We start from the raw sequence: 21,285 nt of genomic DNA on the forward strand, positions 1-21,285 counted from the left end.
AGCTGCATTTGAAAGATGCATATGGGTAATTTAGATAGAAGTTTGTAATTCTTTTAAGTAAAATCAACATAAGACAGAGTGTTAAACAGAAGGAAAAATTGAAGTAGATGGTTCTGGGATTGATAAAGGAATATGTGGTCATTTCTCTGAACTTCATAAGTTGCTTTTTAAAATTGGACTTGGGCTACTAAGTCACTTAGTTGTGTTTTGGAAATTTTAGTCCTAGAGCCTTTCCTCTCTAGGTTACTGGTCTGATGCTCTTCTGATTTGAAAACAAGTGTTTGCTATCTGATAAACATTTTGTAGCTTACGTGAAGCTGGTTGGTAGGCCCACTTCCACTTCCATTTCTAGACAACAAGGGTCCATAGTCCCTAAATCCAGTGACAGCTCTTCAGGGTAGACATACCCTTGAAGTTGAGGAGCTGCACAGCCACTGCCTAGGGTTTACCTCCTCTGTGGTAAATAAGTAATCAGTCTTTAGTGCTGTCAGCCTTGTATGTGTGTCAAATGCTAAATTTAAATCTTCAAAAAAAAATCTAGATCAAATTTTGACCTGTGTGTGTGTTCACTTTTTTTAATTGTAAGTGCTACACTAGCTACTCTTGAAACGGTGATTGGTGCAGGATATCGGGTGCTCCCCAGTCACAGGGGAAAGCTGATGCTAGCAATGGATAAAAATCAGTGTGGAAAATATAGAGTGCAAGTTTAACCCTTGTAAGGCTCTCTGTTTAAGTATCCTTGATAACCAGTGTGGCCAAAGTTTTCAGAAACTGGGTGCATAGACTTAGGTTCCTGAATCTATATTCAAACGCTTAAATTGGTTTCTTTTCCCCACATGGGAGCTCAGCACTTCTGAAAATATTGTTCCTCCATTTGAGTGCCTAAATATAGATTTGGGAGCTTAACTTAAAGCACCATTTTTTTTGAAAATCTTGGCCTGCAGCAATAGATCTCACTGGAAATAAACTTAAAATGTTTAAGATAATTTAGAAGTGGTTTGGAAGCTTATTCATTCTGTACATCTTGGAAGATGGATTTATTGCAGTGTGATGACAATGAAAGGTATGCTAGGGCCACTGACAATTGCCCTCAAGATCGTCACATGTAACACATACTTCCTCACAATTGAATGTCCCCACTTCTTTTCTTTAAGGCCTTCCTACCAATGCCCCAGCATGTTTTGTGAAACACCAATGGTGCACCACGTTCGTCGCTTTGTCCACGGGCAAGGCTGTGTGCAGATCATACTGAAGGAGCTGGACTCCCCAGTCCCTGGATACCAGCACACAATCCTTACCTACTCTTGGTGTAGATTGTGCAAACAGGTAAAGATTAAGAGGAATATTCTGATGCTATGGTAACAGAATCCGTAGTGTGATAGGTCTTCATGCAGAGGGCAATGCCTTTCAGAAAGAGCTGTATTTTCTCTGGAGCTGCAGCTTATGATCTGTAACTAAGACTAATTCTACATAACCCACTGATGCCTGTTGGGTGTAATGCTCCCAGTATGTTGTACTACAGGGGAAATGTCTGCTTCTGCTTGAAAAAGGCTGTCAAATCTTTTTTTTTTTTTTTTTTTAAGGATAAATAGTTTTGGAGAAAGGTGCTGAAACACACTGGACCAAATTAATTTCAGGCACCGGCAGGCAAGAGCTCCATGGATTTAAATAGAGTTGTTCCCACATGCGCCAGTAGAGGTTGTGGCCCCTGGCCATAATGAAACTTGTTGAATATTGAAGTGGGGAGAGACAAAACTCCTCCTCTGATGTATTGGTCCATTAATTAACCTAAAACCATCTCCTCCACAATGTACTCTTGCTGTTATCCACTATACAGTACATAGTGTGTGTCTGGATTAAGTCCAACAGCACCTTCTGTACTGTTTCAAAACTATCTAGAGATTTTCTTTGTTCAGCACTAAAATACTAGATAAAATAACTGCAATATTAGATGAATGTTGTATCCCTTTTTAAAAGCCAGAAATTCATAAAATAATGTAAAGGACATATGCTTTTTCTTGTAACTTCAGGTATCTTCATATACTTATTTAAGAAAACTAGCTATATGTCCCCTGGAGTTAAAACAAACGAACTTCTATTTAATTTTAGAAATCTACTTATAATCACCAGTCTGAGTGACTTTTTTATTAAAGACCCCCTAAATTAACTTCATTTTCTGTACATTTAAACAAAGGAACTAAAATAGTCATTTTGCCATCTAGAAACTATATAGAAAAATATTCAACGTACAGTAGCATTTTGAATAACTTCATGCTATCTATACTGATTTATACCCTGATGATGATGGATTTAAAGGAATTTGGAGGAAATTAGTGTGAAAGCTGATGGCAGATGCAAATCTTGCATGCAGAAAATATCCCATAAATAAAACTTACTTGCTTGTTAACACTCCTAATGCTCCGTTTCTAAATGTGATTATGTTCAATACCAGTAGAAATATTGACCATAAAAATAATACACCTAAAATTGCAAGCAGTATTATGAATATAGATGCTAAAATATTGGAGTACTCAATGGAATCTTCACAGCTCAGTCCTCAGGCACTTGATTAAATGTTTTAAGGCACGGCAGTGCAGTGAAGTCAGTGTTGCTGACTAAGAGTTCATACAAGTGATGCCACTAGACAAGGAAATCACTTTACAAATATAAGCAAACATGTTGTGATGGTGGGAAACATCTCCTTTCTGGGGGCAAGTATTTTATATTGATTTTAATAACCAAAGTCTCTCCTGATCAGCACTTCTAGATATTGCTAACTGCATCAGCTGCATTAGTTAACCATGCCAGCACGCCACAGGATATCTTGATGCTGTGTTGACCTCTTCCTGCCATAAAAACTGGTTTCAGAGTAGCAGCTGTGTTTGGTCTGTATTCGCAAAAAGAAAAGAAGTACTACCTTAGAGACTAACAAATTTATTTGAACATAAGCTTTCGTGAGCTACAGCTCACTTCATGCATGCATCCGATGAAGTGAGCTGTATCTCACGAAAGCTTATGCTCAAATAAATTTGTTAGTCTCTAATGTGCCACAAGTCCTCCTTTTCTTTTTGCCATAAAAACTGTGCGTGTGCGCGTGCGCGCTCACACACTTTGAATTGCTTGAATACTACATCACTGCTTGGACTAGGCTAGTTTTACTGAAAATGTACTCATTGCTTCTGCCTAAGTCCTTGATCTATTCCAATTAAAATCTGTTTTCAAATTTCAGGTCACACCAGTTGTCCCACTTTCAAATGATTCTTGGTCCATGTCATTTGCAAAATACCTCGAATTGAGATTCTATGGGCACCAGTACACGCGAAGAGCCAATGCAGAGCCTTGTGGTCACTCCATACACCATGATTATCACCAGTATTTCTCATATAATCAGATGGTTGCATCTTTCAGGTAAAGTTTCGCTTCCAGATTCCACCCCAATGCTGACTGCATTGCCACCTAAAGTGCTTGGGTCAAGCTAAAAGAGCAACCCTAATACTCCTGTCCTCCAGATTAAATTAATCTTGAGCATGTCAAAAAGGAAAAGGGACAGTGCTTTATACTATAGTTTGTACCTCTGTTCTAGAAGTACAGCATGGCTAGAAACTGGCACTATCTAGTCACACTGTTCTGTGCAGTGCTGGGAGAGAGGGGGGCTGGCAGTAGTTCTAGGAATAGGGGACTCAACATGATGGAACCAGCAGTCCATAGGCAGGCTGCATCGGGGGAAAATGATCAATCCTGTGTTACCAAACTTCACCCGGCTGGTTTATAACATGACTTCTGTACTCATTTTACATAGTAGCTAAACAGCACGTGCATGATAGTGTCCTGGAAGGCTGAGGTATTTCAGGCACTGCCAAGAACCTTCAGGGCTCTTTCCGATACTCGATACTCCAACTGAAGGAGAATCACCAACAGCAAAAGGGTGGGAGAGATGCAGTGGAGCAGGGTGGTGGTTGTTTTCATTTTCACACAAGGTTGTTTTATTGCTCTTAGCTATTCTTCAATCCGGCTGCTAGAGGTATGTGTCCCACACCCCAAAATCTACATCAAACGTCAAGCTCCGTTAAAGGTTACTATTCTGCAGGATCTGAAGGATTTCTCTCAAAAGTATGTCCTTGTTTTGTTTTTCTTCACCTGTCTTGGCTACCTCTTCTTATTTATGACTTAAGGAGGACCTGAAGTCATCCTTGCTGCAAAAACTAAAGAAAATATCTGCTAAATATATTTTAAGCTACTGCAGATGTAAGAGCTTGTAGCAAAACTATTTTATTGAAATGCTTAAGAGTAAGGAAGTATGGTTCCTATACCAACATTAATTCTGACCCTCTCCACCTATTGTCTAAGGGTATGTCTACACTACAGCTGGGAAGTGCGGTTCCCAGCTTGGGTAGAGGTGCGTGTGCTAGCTACGCTGGAGCTAGCACAGTAAAAATAGCAGGGTGGCCCCAGTGGCATGGGTCATGACTCTGGCTAGATGCCAGAGTACAGTCCATGCTGTCACTCCCACACAGCTGCTATTATTGCACTAGCTCAAGCAGAGCATGTACATTTACGTGAACTGTGAATCTTGCCTCCCAGCTGCTGTGTAGGTGTACCCTGAAGACGCACCTGTGTAGGTGTATCTCCTTCCCGTATGCCTGGTGTAATTATACTTTTTAATGTGGCTCGACTAAAGAGCTTTGATCCCATGTCTCTTCTAATTTAAAAAAAAAATTGCTATGACTTCTATGTAGATAGCTCAAGTGGCCAAATGTTCTTACAGCACTTTCCTAAATAATCACTGGAAAGGATTACGTTGTCAGAAAGCTGACCCTGGAAGCATGCTGTTACAATGAAAATCCTCCACCTGGAAGCAATATTGCTGCCACTCTCCAATGCTCAAAAAATGGGGAGGAGAAACTGTACTTGGAAACTTAATTTGAAAAGACACAAGTGACTTCCCCCCCCCCCCCTCAAAAAAGTATCTAGGTCTTCAGTGCATTGTTTTGAACTGTCTGGCCTTCTGAGGCTCTCAGCTTGTGGTTTCAATTTATAAAATGTTAAAAGGAAAATATTAAATTTGTTTCTTGAACAGAACCAATTTTATTGAATTTGTTTTGATTTCAGACATTTTCATTGCCACCTAGTGTTTATTTTTAGGGGACTGTAATTGGGCAAGAGTGGGTTGAATGTAATTTGATTTGTTGCCTCAGACTGCAGAAGAAACTGCTTTTAGGTTGTTTGGAGAGGTGGAAAAGATGGGTGGAAGAAGTGGCAATTTATCACAATCTTCTGACTACTGCTCCTACTGCAGGGTTCCCATACTGCTGATTTCTTTTTAGTACCTATTTGCTACTTGTCATCATTCCAACAGGTTATTCTGTTCAGTGCTGAAATATTCCAGAAACAGTGAGAAATGCTCTTGTCTACTTAGCTCTGGTTTTCTACATTGTAGTGCAGAACCATAGGTTATCTTTAAACCAGGAAGGTACAACAATGCTCAGTTTGCATTGTCATTCTTAGTAGACAAAGGTGGTAAATGTATTCTAGCAGTTTGTTACATTAACCCTGCTTTCTTCACAATGAAGTACTCTGTCGTGAATAAATGACACTGTGTGCGCCTCAAAAGGGTGTGTCATAGTTTAGTAATCTGAGCAGAACAGCAAGCTTTCTTCACGATCTTTTAGAGTCTACAGAATGCTCCTTTTAAGGGACCAGTCTTGTATCTTGTTCATGAGAGTAGACTTACTCAAGTTGTCCCATTGAAGTTTAATGGGACAAGCTGTTACAAGGGTGGGGATAGGTTGCAAAACTGTAGCATCAAATTTGAGTTTGTGTTATACTAAAGACCACTTTGGACCACATTTTGGCTCTGAGACTCTGAATGGTGTCGGTAATGTTTTCTCCTCTTACCACAGGGTATCACAGGTGTATCTTGCTGTTGATGATCGTCTCACCTCTTTGAAAACTGATACTTTCAGCAAAACAAGGGAAGAGAAGATGGAGGACCTTTTCGCACAAAAAGAGGTAACATGCTGCTTCTGCACCAGTGAAATGCAGGGCAAAAATGGAACATTGCTGTACCAGTGTAACACTGCTGGTGGCAGAGTACGGAAAAATCTCAATTTTTTCTTTGGCAGATGGAAGAGGTAGAGTTCCGGAACTGGATTGAGAAGATCCAAGCAAGGATGCTTTCACCTTCATTGGACACCTCTCAGCAGTTGCAGTCAGTCTTTGAGTCTCTGATAGCTAAAAAACAGAGCCTCTGTGAGATGCTGCAAGCCTGGAATAACAGGTAAGAGAGATGCTAGCAACCTAGGGAGGAGATCCTGCTGCACTTTCTCCCTATTAAGTTTGTTGCTACTACTGCATAGCAAGATACTGCAATATTTTTCTAATGACTAGTCATATTTACACATGAGTGTTTGAAGGTGAAAATGTAATGAGTGGAGTTATAGTTATAGAGATCCACTTGTAAATGGCTAGACTTCAATGAGTGGCATTATAGATTACCTGTTTCAAGTCCTGTTGTAGAAATTGCACAGACTTATTGGAGAATCACAATTTGTATGGGAAACAGGGCACAGCTGAAATTAAAGGTAGAAATGAGGAGAGAGCCTATACAAGGCAATTGATCCTCTGCACAACACTTTGAAGTAATCTCACAGCTGAGCAAATATGAAGAGAAACATTTTAAACACAGGCAACTTGAAATTTCTCTATTCCACTTGCAATTATTTAAACTATCTCATATGGCCCATATATGACTTTGAAAACTGTTCTGACTTCAACACTGCACTTCCTACTGTGAGGTGCGAGGAAAAGAATGATCTGTTCATGGCTAATTGCAACCTTATTTAGTCACACAACATTTAATAAGTACCAGATATGACTAGAAAATATTATGAAGACACACATTTGACTAAATCTCAGCATGGACAATCTTTAGAGATTGTCCCCGGAATGATAGCACTTGTCTGAGGGCTTGTCTGCACTTCCGCTTAAGTCAATGTAACTTGCATTGCTCAGGGGTGTGAAAAAGCCATCCCCCTGAGCGACGCAAATTACATAGACTTAAGTGCTATTGACACCAGCACTAAGTCGGCAGCAGACGCTCTCCCGCCAACATTGCTTCCGCCTCTCGTGGAAATGGAGAAATTATTCACTGTCCTGTCAGCACAGTGCATCTTCATCAGATGCGCTACAGCGCCGCAGGTGCAGCCGTGCTGATGTAGCACGGTAGTGTAGACTAGTCCTGACGTAATTGTTCTAATTGAATATACTGTTATTTATTTGTATTACCATAGTGTCTAGGCGTCTAGTCATGGACCAAAGATAACTCTGCTTCTCTTTTAGATTACAGGATCTCTTCCAGCAGGAGAAAGGTAGAAAACGCCCCTCAGTACCACCGAGCCCCGGAAGACTGAGACAAGGTGAAGAAAACAAGGTAATTTCATTCTGTTACCTTGAAACTGCCATTCTGGTTAGAAGCAAACTAATCTAAAATAGCTTCTCCCATCTTTCAAAAAGGTTAAAATAACTTTTATAAGCAGATGATGTTGCACCATGAAACTACTGAACCTCCTGAAGTCTTCTAAAATGTTGCATGTTATCTGGCATTCTGTACAGTTATAGTGCAGAAAATGTTAACTTTAAAAATACAGAAGCTTACAGTTGTTCTTCAGTGCTTGTAAGCAATCAATATTATGTCCATCTAAAATGAAGACTGATGTTGAGGGTGTTTATTTCTAGTTTGGAAGACCTTTTTATGCACTAGCTCAGTGGTTCTCAAACTTTTGTACTGATGACCCCTTTCACATAGCAAGCCTTTGTGTGCGACCCCCCCCCCAATTAAAACCTTTTTTTTTATACATGTTTAACACTGTTATAAATACTGGAGGCAAAGCAGGGTTTGGGGTGGAGGCTGACAGCTCGCAACCTCCCATGTAACACCTTGTGACCCCCAAGGGGTCCCGACCACCAGTTTGAGAACCCCTGCACTAGCTTTTGTATCATAATGTAATTGGCGATTTAGTTCAGAAGAGGTAGTTTAACGGTTTACCTCCCTATTGTTTTATGGTTAGCTCTCATCTTACTTGAGAAGAGAAAAATCATGAAATATAATGAAAGTAAAGCAAATGTTGCAAGAATATAGGAAATATTGGGTAAAATTCTGATTATAAAGGGATCCAGCGGTCACAGAGAAGGTGTTGAAAGGAATTATTGTATTCCAAAGGGTTATACATTTTATCTAGTGATTAAACTCACTAGCATATAAAATAAACCCAGTGTCCATGTACAAGAAGGAACTACAGCATAATCAAGGTACCAGATGGAAAAGAGAGTGTAATTATAAAGAGGTGGGAAATGGGAGTATTGTAGAGAGCTGAAATTTAAGTGTGTTAAAATATGTTTAATACTAGAACTGTAAAACATTGCAAGTGTAACTTTGACAGATATTTTGTTAAAATTGCAATCTCATAATCTTATAGCATTCTACAAGCAGACATCTGTCCTTTCTGTGGCCAAAGCTAGGCTAACCTTTGAATGAACTCCTTTTTTTAGTTTGCAAATGCATTTGATTTTTTTAAAAACTACACTTAAAACGTAATAGTACAGGTAACGGGCATATTTCCTTTGGTATAAATCTGAAAATCTCACTTAAGTGAGATATGGGAGATAGTAATTAATAAACTCTAAGAATTTGTAGCACAGGGCTCTAACTTGAGAGATAATGAAGAGGATGGTGGGCCATGATGGCAGTAACCTAAATCCTACTGTCTCTTTTAGAGTGCAGCTCTTACTTTTTACAGTCACGAGCAGACTTGCAGAATCATATCTTATGACTTGCACATGGTGCCACACATCAGGCATATATGGTGGTGCTGCAGAAGCTGAAAATGCTAGGGCTCTCTGCTTTTGCAAATGTGATGCTTCTTCATTTTGTAATTGTCCCATCATAGGGGATATAGCTGAAAAGAGAATGGGACTACTGGCTGCTTCCTCAGCAATCTGTGTTCTGTCCATCTTTTCACAGATCAGTGCAATGGATGCATCTCCCCGCAACGCTTCTCCAGCCCTACAGAATGGAGAAAAAGGTCTGTTTAGATAATGTGTTCTAGTAAGGACATGATAGAATTGCTCACCTCAGCCCCGTCTCATCTGAAATAATTAAAGCTGCAAATACATCAGTGTTGGTCTGTTTTCAAACTTTCCATTTTGAGACTATTTCACTACCCTATGATGCAGATACATATCTTTTCCTGTATTCATTTACGACATAATGGATACCATTTCCATGTAAATATCCCTAACAAAGGAGGAGAGAATGGAGAGGCAGCATATATCTTGTATAGAATCAGAATTCTTTTCACGTCCACATAGCATTCTTGTACAAGTTTTCCTGGAAGAATTAATGGCCTTTAAGGTTTTTATCTTAAAAACTCTTAAAGGCTGCAAAATCCCAAAGGTGCAACATGTCACTGAGCTCCAGAGACTAGTTTGAAACTGTGGGCTTGTCTAAATGAATGCTTAGTTTGTGGCAGGCTGGGGTGCAAATCTACCCCGCACTAGTCTGCCATGCAGTAAGTGTCCATGTGGACCCTGGTGCTGCACTAAATGTTTCCCTACTGTGAAATGACCTACTTCTGTTTCAGATTGGGGTGATCAATAGATAAGGCTGCTGTTTGGCACAAACCACTCCCACAGCATGATGATTGCCATAGGGTGGTTTCTTGAAACTGTTAAGATATATTTTGGTCTCATCATGTATATCTGGTACCAGTCTGGGTTAACCCTGCTTTGCTGAAGTTCAAGGCTGTAGCTCTGTAGTACAGTTGGTTAGTGTATACTGCAAGACTGAACAGTATCCATGCATGATGGAACTATTGCCTTAATTTAATTCTGCCACGCAGGAAGGATTATAGCATAAATTGGATTGAAATACTATAGAGCTTATTAGTGTAAAAATTGCCTTTGTAACTGTCCTCATTGCATTTGCACATAATTGTTATAGTTCTTGCACTCCAATTTTAAGAGATTTAAGCCACTAGCCTCAAGGTTGCAAAGAACCATCAAAATATGAAATCAATGTAAACTCATGTGGTGATCATTAAGTCTTGGAAACCATAGCTCTAAAAGAACAGCCCTATTCTTTTCAATGGGTTATTAACTCTAAACCCTAATGAGGCTATTTTAAATGTCATCTTAATTATTTTGCTGATTACTTTATTTATCCTTACTGTTAACAGTACATTAGGTTAGAATGTAGCATGGAATGGTGGAAAACAGCTAGTCCCTGTCAAAGATTGGTTTTAATCTGCCTCTCCTAAATATAGTCACGTCTGAGGGGAAGAAACTGCATCTGATTTCCATTGCCAAAAACCTTAGTCATCTCCTGGTTCAGATTTTTATACTAAATTACATACTACGTTTTCATTTCAAGACGCACTTGTTATGGGTCTCGTACGTTGCAAATAGGAATATAATACTTCCAATGCAGAAATGTTCTTGCAAAGTAGAAGGATCTTAAGGGTAAGGATTACTGAAAAGTGAGAGTGAGCTACTGGAACTATTTTCCCATGGAGTCTTTTGAGTAGTTGTTCAAGGCAAGTTATGTATTATCTCAGTAATATGGGAGTGCCAATGTTTTCAGTTTCTTTCAAAAGTTACAGGAACTCCATCAAGAGGAATAGATTGAGAGCTCTAGATTTTGATGTTATAAAACCTAATGAATTGAAATGTTTAAAAATTCATTAAAGTTCTGGTGGGTGTCCCTCTACAGTATCTGCAACCCAAACATTGTGGGTGAGAACAACAGAGTGACATGGGCTAACCTATTATCAGAGGTGAATGGAATGCAGTAAATGAATCTGCTGCATAAATGGTGAAAAGGAAACTGGATTTCTTATGTTCTCAATTGTAATATAAGGATTTATTAGTAACAATATTACAGAAGTTTAACTAGATAATCACTTTTTAAAGTTTCCAAAAGCTCTCACTAGAACCACTCTGAATAAAACTTTCAAAAGCACTGAAGTCCTGTTTTTGAAAGTGACTTGGATGCTTAGGCACCCTATTGACTGGCAATAAATCTCATTAGGAGACTAAGCAGCTGGAGTTTGAGGCCTGGTCTAAACTAGAAAATTTGATTGGCATAACTACATTGCTCAAGGGTGTGAAAAATCCACACCCCAAGTGGTGTAATTAAGCCAACCTAAGTGTCTATGTAGCCAGCACTAAGTTGACAGAAGAAGTCTTCTGTTGGCCTAGCTACTGTCTCTTGGGGAGGTGGATTAGTTACACCAACAGGAGAATCCCTCCAGTCGGCCTAGGTAGCATCTGCGCTGATGTCTACACTTGGTGCTACAGCACAAGCCCAAAGTCGCTTTCAGAACCGGAATTTAAGTGCTTTTGGAAACTTTCCTGTAACCCTTCGAGCATTTGTGCTCTCATTATGCACTGCTCCTCCACTTTCCAAGTGAAGGATCTGTTATATTACATATATATGTGAGGGGAAAAATGGTTACCCAAGTGAATGTCTATTTTTAGTGAAGGGTCTGGGATGGAAGCAGATACTCGTTTTGGTTGGTAATCTCAAATGCTTTCCTGTGTCCTTGTTGTTTTTTGTATGTTCAACAGATGACCGTTTCTTGACAACCTTGTCAAGTCAGAGCTCCACAAGCTCCACCCATCTCCAGCTTCCTACCCCACCTGAAATTGTGTCGGAGCAGCTGACAGGGGGGCCTTCCTTTGCCAATTCACTCTCTGAACCAGACACCACCAGCAGCTCAGAAGGTACAATTCAATGACACTTATTTCCCTCTCCCTTTGGTTATGTGACACACACCATGTAGTGGCTAGCATATGAGATTACTGGTTACTAGATTAGCACGACTGCCTCTCTAAATGATGGTGCTGAGAACCAAACACTTCACCTGGCAGACTGAGTGCCTAAAGCTCACCAAAGTGGACGAAATAGTTTGAAGAGTGCTTGAGTATTGCAACAGGCTTCAATGGTGGGAACCAAAATGGTGTAAACTTATAGTAATGGTGTCCTGTATCATGCATCAGGTCCAGGGCATCTCATCAACCTTTTTCAAATGTTTGAATGGTACCTAACTGTGTCTCAAAAATACATGTGCTCCTCTCAAGGTTGCTTGTTGCTAAAGGTTCTGCTGCAGCTGCAAAAGAGCTATTGGTTTGTTAGTGCATTCTAACGAAGAATGGCCGTAAACCGCTCTCCTCTGTAAGGAAGGCCATCGGTATCCTCCTTTCTCCCTACGCTTTCTTCCCCATATCACTGACCCTTTCCTCTTTGAATGAAGAGGTAGATGCATGTTCTTCAACACTTAGTTTTGGCCAGAAAGGAATCATTGTAAGAGAAATAAGAGGCACTCTCCTTTCCCCTGGGGCTGAGTATCCTGGAGAACTCTTATCAAAGGTCAAGATCTGATTTTTGACTTATTTCAGGCACGCACATCTGTCCCAAGGGTGCAGTGCTACAAGGCCATCCAGCTAATGTAACTGAACCATATTGCTGCATTGCGAGCTGACATCCACCAAACCGCTTCTCTGAGAGAATCTTGATCCAGGGAGATTTTAATAGGTTGGCTACAAAAAGGGGCAGAGTTACAGTGCAAACTTTTACAAACTGTACTATAATCAGCTGCATGAGACTGTGTGCATATATTCAGCTGCATGGCTGAGGGGATAGGACCTTTGGATTAGAAATTAGGCAATCTGGGTTCTATTCATGGCTCTGGCTCAGACTCATTGTAACTTGAGGCAAGTCACTATAGGGCCAGATTTCTACATTTAGGGACTCAGTGGCAGTCTACCTTTTAAGAATCTGGCCCTTAACCTCACAGCCTCAATTTGTAACATGGCAATGATACTTACTTTGCCATGTGAATTTCTTTGAGATCCTCCAATGAAATGTATGGTAGAGGAAGGAATTTTTTATTTCCCAAGATTACGGCCCACGTGGAAATCCAAGTTAAGTTTGACTGTTCTGGTGTATGCTTCATGATCCACAATTAATGGTCATATCCTCATTTTAGATGTATTTGATGGACACTTGTTGGGATCTACAGACAGCCAGGTGAAGGAGAAATCTACTATGAAAGCTATTTTGGCAAATTTGTTGCCTGGAAACAGCTATAATCCCATTCCATTCCCCTTGTAAGTAATATATGGTGCTACCAATAGACATGAAAATTGTGTTGTGTGCTAAATACCAAACTGAAATTCTGGTTTAGCTACAGAAACTGAAAGCTGTGCAATTGCTCTTGCTGAACAGAGAAACTAATGGTCATAACTTGGCTTTCTCTGCACACAAACATCAGTGACTTAAAAGTGTGTTCATAACATCCAACAGTATATTACTTGCCTGAATCAAGCCCTGTTTTCTCTAACATGTTAATCTTTCTACTCTCCACCACCACCTATAGTACATAATGGAATTTTAAATTACTCTAGCCTGTGGCTAACGTGCCATCTACAAATATTTGTGATGGGAGAAGCCAATACCTTTACAAGTCCATATGAGGCATTCACGTCACAGAATCACTTGTCTGGGGTGTATTCGGTGAAATTTGAACTTCACCAAAAACTCCACCTGTTGCTCCTTCACTTGTCCAGAGCTGCTAACATAAAAGAATAATCTATTCTGGTTTTTATACAGTGACCCAGATAAGCACTACCTAATGTATGAACATGAACGGGTACCCATTGCAGTCTGTGAAAAGGAACCAAGCTCCATCATAGCTTTTGCGCTCAGGTATTTAAACTGATTCACTTTTCACTGGGTTTATCCCAAATGTCTAAGAAATCTTCAGTGGCCTTTCTGTTCAAGGAACATGTATAAACCCCTTGCAGCCACTACTTCTATAAATGTGAGACTTTCTTCTAGCCCCGTATGAAAGCTCCTTGCGAAATTGAAGTGACAGCCCTTCTACATGGGGAAATTAGACTGTCTGCAGCTCTCTGAAAAATCCTTTATTTAGATAAAATAACTAGAGTTCAGAGCTAGTTGTTACAGAACAGAGTAAAATAGCCTCTCAAGGAGCTTGTGTGGGGTTTGTTTTTAGCTACCAGGTAGGTATCCTATCTCCAGGGGATTGCTCTCCACTTGTTGCTGCCTCTGAATTAAAGCAAATGGATTGGTATTGTAGGAATTGTAACATAAGCTGTTAATCTTTCCCTTTCAGTTGCAAGGAATACAGAAATGCCTTAGATGAGTTATCCAAAGCATCTCTGAAGAGCAGTTCTGAAGAAGGGCTTCCACTAAACAGGTGACAAACTGGCTCATAACAGACTTGGCAATGTTCTAGAGCAGGGGGTGGACAAACTACAGCCTGCGGGCCGCATCTGGCCCGCCAGCTGTTGTAATCCAGCCCTCGCACTCCTGCTGGGATCAGGGTCTGGGGCTTGCCCCATTCTGGCGCTCCAGCTGGGGAGCAGGGTTGGCGGCCGCTCTGTAAAGCTCCCAGAAGCAGCGGCATGTCCGGCTCCTATGCCTAGGGGCAGCCAGGGGGCTCCACTCTGCATGTTGCCCCTGTTCCAAGTGCCGCCCCCACAGCTCCCATTGGCTGGAAACCACGACCAATGGGAGCTGTAGGAGCAGTGCCTGCGGACGGGGCAGCGCACGGCAGAGCTGCTTGGCAGCACCTTCGTGTAGGAGCCGGAGGGGGGACATTTTGCTGCTTCCGGGAGCCGCTTGAGGTAAGCACTGCCCGGAGCCTGCACCCCAACCCCCTGCCCCAGCCCTGATCCCCCTCCCTCACCTGCACCTCCAGCTGGAGCCCTCAACCCCTCCTGCACCCCAATTCCGTGAGCATTTATGGTCCACCATACAATTTCCACACCCAGATGTGGCCCTTGGGCCAAAAAGTTTGCCCACCCCTGTTGTAGAGAAAACAGTGTGTGGTCATGGGGTGTGGAGGGGAGCCAAAATCATAGATGGGGGCCCCTCCAATGTGTTCTTATGGAACTGCCAAGTACTTCAATTTTCTGACAGCATCCAGTGTCCAGATGGTGTCGTCCCCAGTTTCAATATAATTAGCTGTCTTATAACTGTAACTGAGGTCCCATCTGACTTTGGGCCCTTGTACTGTACCCTCCTTAACCAGCTTCTCCACTGAGTTACATATACACTAGGGTGCAGTGATTGGGTTGCCTCCAATCCTGGAGCTGTGCTATTTGGCACAATCTGTTATTGAAGAGGCCCGTAGTCCTGTTCACTCAGTTTAGCTCTGGTTTTCTACATTGTAGTGCAGTGGGTTATCCCCACTGAGATAAGGGTGGGTGATCTCTTTCCTGGATAGTTGAGGTAGAGCAATCATTTTGGAAGGAAGCCTGGAAGTCCATGAGGGGTTGAATGTCCCCCCACAATAGGACTCTTTTTTTTTTTTTTTTTACATCCTCTTCCCCATATAGATTTACTTTAATTTTTTTTCATTCATTTAAAATTGGGGATAATCTAGTGCCCGGGTGAAGAATTAGTTTATCTGGTTCACATGGAAAACTTACTATGGTTTATAAATAATTCAGAATGTCTTTCCCTTTCCCTTTCAGTATGTTGGACAACAAACCGAAGAGCAGCAGCCCAGTCCGATTGCCTGAGACCAATGCGGGACAGGCAAACCGCACAGCCGAAGCAGAACCGCGTAAGCTTGTTTTAGAGAAATAGTATCCACATCCCAGGCCAGCTTTGATTTTAATTACTGAGCTCAAACAAGCTTAAGTATAGGTTTTGATGGAAACTAACTTAAAAAAGGGAAAATACAACTTGAAACCAAATCCAATTTGTTCTAAGTTGGGTATAGTAAATTCAGTTTTTGAACTGCTGATATTGGCTTGAAAATCCGTCTCACACTGGTGTTTTTCTCCTGGTACTCTTCTCTTCTAGTAACAGAGATATGACCTCAGTCTTTTTTTTTTTTTTTTTTTTTTAAATGTAGCGGACTTAAGTATTCTGTGGGCTTTTGTGCCCCATATATAACCTGGACTCCAGTTGTGTTCCTAGTACTGTCTTGCGGTGTGTGGTTGGTTGGTTTGTTTTGTTTTTTTGTTTGTTTGTTTGTTTTTTATTTATTTATTATTTATAAGATGCTGGTTAAAAATATTTTGAAATTTGGGGAAGAGGGGAGGTTGTAAAATGCCATGAGTACTTCTCAGTAGAAAAGTTTGCCAAGATGCCAATGATTCTTACAATCAGGAAGGTCCCTGGTTTTGTTTTTGGTTTTTATGATGTTTTTCTTTTTTTTTTTTTTTTTTTTTTTTTTTTTTTTTTTTTTTTTTTTTTTTTTTTTTTTAAAGATGTGTGAGCATGGGAACATTGCCTATGTGTTAGGCTTTCTTCAGCTTGTCTTCCCCTCCCCCACCCCTTTTTTTAAAAAAAAGTATTGGCACTTTAGCACTCCAATGTAACAATTAAGCAGTCAGCTCAGTTTGACGTGTGTAGTTTCTCCAGTGACTTCTGAAGTATTAAGGTGTAGCATTCTGTAACACTAGGTAAACTAACCTGTTACTTTACATTGTTTGGAGGATTGGAAATAGGTTACTGGGCTTTTCCCCTACTACTGGAAAAGTCACTTGAGAATATTTCTGTGATAAAAGCTTCTGGGTTGTAGTGACTATAGAAACAATGGTGCCCACTCTTTCCTTTGCTCACTCACTTTAGCAAAAAAAGTTTCTGGAGTTCTATCCTTCTTCCGTGGCACAGGAGGGAAGAGCCCCGATCTGTCTGCCCAGAAGAAAGAGACCTTACGTGGTGCAGATAGTGCCTACTACCAGGTTGGACAGATGGGCAAGGAGGGTCCGGAGAGCCAAGGAGCAGAGACTCAAGGTATGCTCTCTCATCAGTTACATCTTTCAACTAGGACTATTGCATCTCCCAACATCTAGTCTATTTAAACAAACAAATGAAAAAACCCCCAAACTCACTCCAGATGGAATTTTCAAAGAAAAGTAAGCGTTAGGTGCCCAAATCTCATTGAAATTTAATGGACTCCTCTTGAAAATCCCAGCTTCCCTCTTTACTAGACAAGAGACCTTTTTTAAGGCTCCAGGCCTATAGTATCAAGAACAATACATCTTTGGTTTCAGGGTCTTCCAAATTCCTTCAAGTTGGGTGGGTGTGGTGTGAACCAGTGGGCTTCAGTCCATCTCTCGGCTTTACTTCCTGGTCTGCTGTATCACTTCAGTTCATGGAGTAGCAGAAAACAGAAGGAAGGGGGTGGGGGAAACTGCATTCACATAGGCTAAAAAGCTTAGTGCTGTCGTCATGCTTCTGTAGTATGAGTAGTAGCGTCACTCGAAACACTCTCTGACAGAGCTATTATATTGGGAAGCTTGGCCTGGAGGGACTAGAGCAAGTATTGGCAACCTTTGGCACGCAGCCCATCAGGGAAATCCACTGGCAGACCAGGACAGTTTGTTTACCTGCAGCGTCTGCAGTTTTGGCTGATCGCAGCTCCCATTGGCCGTGGTTCACCGTTCCAGGCCAATGGGGGCTGCAGAAAGTGTCAGCCAGCATATCCCTCGGCCCACACCACTTACCGCAGCCAACTGCGGTCAGTGGGAGCTGCGATTGGCCAAACCTGTGGACATTCAGGTAAACAAACTGTCCAAGTCCACCAGTGGATTTTCCTGACTGGTCGCGTGCCAAAGGTTGCTGATCCCTGGACTAGAGTAAGACAATTGCTCCCCAGACTGTTTCTAAGAAATTAGTTATATGTATCTTTCACTTCAGGGATATCAGTCAGCAAGTTTAATGAACAATGCGTTTTTCTTTAGTATCTACCTGCAGTCTGTTTTGAGGACTCTTCCAGTGATCATCAGTTTTTTTTATGGTGCACTGAGTTTAAATCTTATTTCTAACTTTTTGTAATTGAAGCCCGATTTGACCTTGAATAGTGGAAATGAGGCTAATTCATTTGGTGAAATAAATGATTTGTGTATGATTGTGACTCTTTAACTATGCATGCAGTATATTATCATCTTCTCAAGGGGTGCTTTAGAACTACTGCTGCTAATAAAAATAAACATTTTGGCAAACCTCAAAGATCTTCTTTTAATGTGAATTCTATTCAGTACTAAGCATACCTTGTAATAAAACTTGGCTTGTGGTGCTAAACATACATGCCTGACTTAATCTTCCCCTTGCTGTTTTCAGATGAAGCAGATGGAGGAGATGCACAAAAGAAACAGCTAGCAAATCCCCATGTGGAACTTCGTGAGTGGGAAATAATTTGGGGCTCTTAATTGAGAATCGCATGGTGGCATACTGCCCTCTTCACAAACACAGAACTACCTCCCTAATAAAACTTGGAGTTGATGAGTTGACAGTTCATCTTGGGCAGGAAAATGTCAGGTTGCAGTACAATGGCATTCTTACTAACAAGTCCAGGTGTTCTACAAGCAATAGTAGAGGTGTTAATTACAAAAACAGCCTACAAAGTCTAAATTTCCATCACATCTTGTTTTGAAGCACCATCAACTGGCATGTAACACGGGCTAATTTTGTGGGGGTATTAAAATAAAAACAGAAAACACCCTTTTCTTTTTTAATTACTACTTAGCCAGCTTTCTAAGCTCTTGAAACATAGGGGTGGATAAGAGTAACTGTAACTTTAAAAATAACTTTTGTAGTGAAGGCAAGGGACCTTAAAAGCTCCTGAAAAATATTACTGACCAACTCTCTTGGGAAAACAAGCCTTGCTTTTTCTAATTAATGAAGGACCTTCTCTCTCCATGACTCTCTGCAGAGTTTTCAGATGCTAATGCCAAGTTCTATTGCCGGATTTATTATGCCGGGGAGTTCCATAAGATGCGTGATGTGATACTTGGGAGCCGTGAGGAGGACTTCATCCGCTCCCTGTCTCACTCTCTGCCCTGGCAGGCCCGTGGAGGCAAGTCAGGAGCTGTGTTCTATGTGACGGAAGGTAAAACTGGCTTGCTTATTTCTTCCCCTTTCATAGCAAAAAGCTTCTTAACCATTTCTTGTGGGAGGGGTGTTTTCTGTACCTTTAGTGCAGCACTTGGGGGGTTGGAGAACTAAACTGAAAACCCCAAAGCACAACCGGAGGACAGGCTTTCATAAAGCACACTCTTTAGCAGTGCTGAAAATAGTGGCCAAGGAGGTTAAGTATAAAAATCCTACTTTCTCACAGCTTCAAGGGATGCCAGATTTTAATATAATTGAATGATTTACAGTTCTCTTTCAATCTTTTGGCTTTCACTGTTAAGGCAAATCAGACTTTTTAAAAATTCCTTCAAATGAGCCAACACCTAGAACTGTAAAGCCTATGGACATAACTTTCTGCTGCTAATGTTTAAAGAGAAAATTACAGTTAATAAGGTACATGCTTGAAGTTAGATTCTTGAAGGGTTTGGGGGTGTGCCTTTCTGTATATTTACAGTAAATGTTGTTTTCCTACATCTGGAATTACATGGCCTTTCTCTAATTTTGAAACAGATGACAGATTCATTTTGAAGCAGATGCCCCGTCTGGAGGTCCAGTCCTTCCTTGACTTTGCCCCACACTACTTCACTTACATCACTAATGCTGTTCAGCAAAAGGTAGGAGCCTTGTACAGGCTGGTTTTTGGAACTTGTCTTTTTATTTAAATAGTTGTTTTCAAGCCAGTAGTATTAAAATGAGGGGGACTAACAGATATGAAAGATATAATGAGGAGTTGGGTATATATTGGCAGTCTGATAGAAAGGATGTGTTTTTAAATTTTTAAAATGCAGAAATTTCACCAAGACTTCAAAATCAAATGTATTGGAATGAAAAATGAAAGTTCTGGCACACAAGAAAGTAATGCTTTCTACCATAACTATTGGAATGTTATCCCTCTGTTCTCTTGATCAGAAACCAACAGCACTGGCCAAAATACTTGGAGTGTATCGGATTGGATACAAGAACTCTCAGAACAACACTGAGAAGAAGCTGGATCTGCTTGTCATGGAAAACCTTTTCTATGGCAGAAAAATGGCTCAGGTGAGGAATAAGTATGTGATGCATCTTTCTCTTTCACAGTGCTTTTCCGAACACAGAGAGCAGGAATAGGGCTGATGCTGACACTACTGGGGCATCTTCACCCTAACGATGTTGACTCAGGCCTTGTCTACGCTTATCAGGGGTGCCACACGACATGTGGTGATCGATGCCTCAGTGGTCGGTTTAGCGGGTCTAGTGAAGACCCGCTAAATCGACTGCAGATCTGTCTCCTGTCGACTCCTGTGTTCCACCTGAATGAGAAGCACAAAGGGAGTTGATGGGAGAGTGTCTTGCAGAGTGTGGACCCCGCGGTAAGTAGATCTCAGTTCGTCGACTTCAGGTACGTTATTCACGTAGCTGAAGTTGCATAACTTAGATCGATATCCCCCTGTAGTGTAGACAAGGCCTTTTATGTAAAGTGTCATATTCGAATGGCTTCTATTGCCATAGTTAGATTACAACCTTTTTTCCATTAGATGTCCTATATTTGTCCTTGCATCTCTGGCTATTCACGGTGGCTTGCCCTGAACTGCAGAGTTTACACCGGAGACTAAGAATTTTTTTGAATGTTAAAAGAAAATTAGCCAAAATCACACACACCTTAAAATTTGACTTGATCTTCTTAGCTTAAAAAGGCTTATTGCTGACTCTCTAGCCTTTCCAGGTGATTAAATCTTGACCCTATGCTTAAACTACTATTTGAAGAAATGTGGTGGTGGTTTAAGCATATTATAGTGCGTGCTGTATCTAATTGTAATGGTTTTAATGTATATATGAACTGCTTGTCCTATGGTGGCTTGCTGCCTCAGAGACATTATATATTTGAGCTTAACTTCTTGCCAGACTGGTGAAGCACAGCCATGTGGTAGCTGAAGGGACCAGGTTTCTAGGCTAGATCAACAGGTTTGTGTGGCCTGTCTTGTACTGTGTTTGCTGCAACCACAAGTGGATACAATTCTACAATTAATCCTCTTACCTTCCCAGCCGCACCATGGCCTGTTTCATGTAAGATTCACCCTCTCCCGAATGTCTTCTCCTTAGGACTGACCTGTGGGTTCCCAGTAGGCAGAATGCAAACACCAAAAAGTGGCAGCATCAGCTTTCTTTTATATTCAGCAGTTTTAGAAGAAAAAATATCACATCAGGTCACCTTTAAAGTCCAAATCATCATACAATCAAAGCTGTAAGCAGTGTGCTGACATCTTCATCAAGGTCCATTGATTAGTTACCACTCAATCCCATATACACAACTTGGGAGTAAATGATTTGAGGGTGAGATATTTGACATTCCATGG

General features: G+C 41.0%; 1 protein-coding gene across 8 annotated transcripts in view; it reads left to right on the plus strand.

Annotated features, from left to right (window-relative positions):
- PIKFYVE (phosphoinositide kinase, FYVE-type zinc finger containing) overlaps window positions 1-21,285 on the plus strand; it is a 101,999-nt gene that overhangs the window by 71,103 nt on the left and 9,611 nt on the right. For 6 of the 8 annotated variants that reach the window (XM_043505658.1, XM_043505660.1, XM_038421751.2 and 3 more), the window contains 17 exons: window positions 1,155-1,326; window positions 3,230-3,408; window positions 3,997-4,110; window positions 5,901-6,009; window positions 6,123-6,277; window positions 7,339-7,429; window positions 9,020-9,080; window positions 11,623-11,778; window positions 13,044-13,164; window positions 13,667-13,762; window positions 14,193-14,276; window positions 15,559-15,650; window positions 16,667-16,831; window positions 18,161-18,220; window positions 18,753-18,929; window positions 19,463-19,566; window positions 19,862-19,990. In XM_043505658.1, the coding sequence (XP_043361593.1) occupies window positions 1,155-1,326; window positions 3,230-3,408; window positions 3,997-4,110; window positions 5,901-6,009; window positions 6,123-6,277; window positions 7,339-7,429; window positions 9,020-9,080; window positions 11,623-11,778; window positions 13,044-13,164; window positions 13,667-13,762; window positions 14,193-14,276; window positions 15,559-15,650; window positions 16,667-16,831; window positions 18,161-18,220; window positions 18,753-18,929; window positions 19,463-19,566; window positions 19,862-19,990 (2,065 nt within the window). The remainder of the gene's footprint in view (window positions 1-1,154; window positions 1,327-3,229; window positions 3,409-3,996; window positions 4,111-5,900; window positions 6,010-6,122; window positions 6,278-7,338; window positions 7,430-9,019; window positions 9,081-11,622; window positions 11,779-13,043; window positions 13,165-13,666; window positions 13,763-14,192; window positions 14,277-15,558; window positions 15,651-16,666; window positions 16,832-18,160; window positions 18,221-18,752; window positions 18,930-19,462; window positions 19,567-19,861; window positions 19,991-21,285) is intronic. The other 2 variants (XM_043505659.1, XM_038421752.2) reach the window with 1 other exon arrangement.

This window comes from Dermochelys coriacea, chromosome 11 (genome assembly GCF_009764565.3).
Source record: "Dermochelys coriacea isolate rDerCor1 chromosome 11, rDerCor1.pri.v4, whole genome shotgun sequence".
Taxonomy (NCBI): domain Eukaryota; kingdom Metazoa; phylum Chordata; order Testudines; family Dermochelyidae; genus Dermochelys; species Dermochelys coriacea.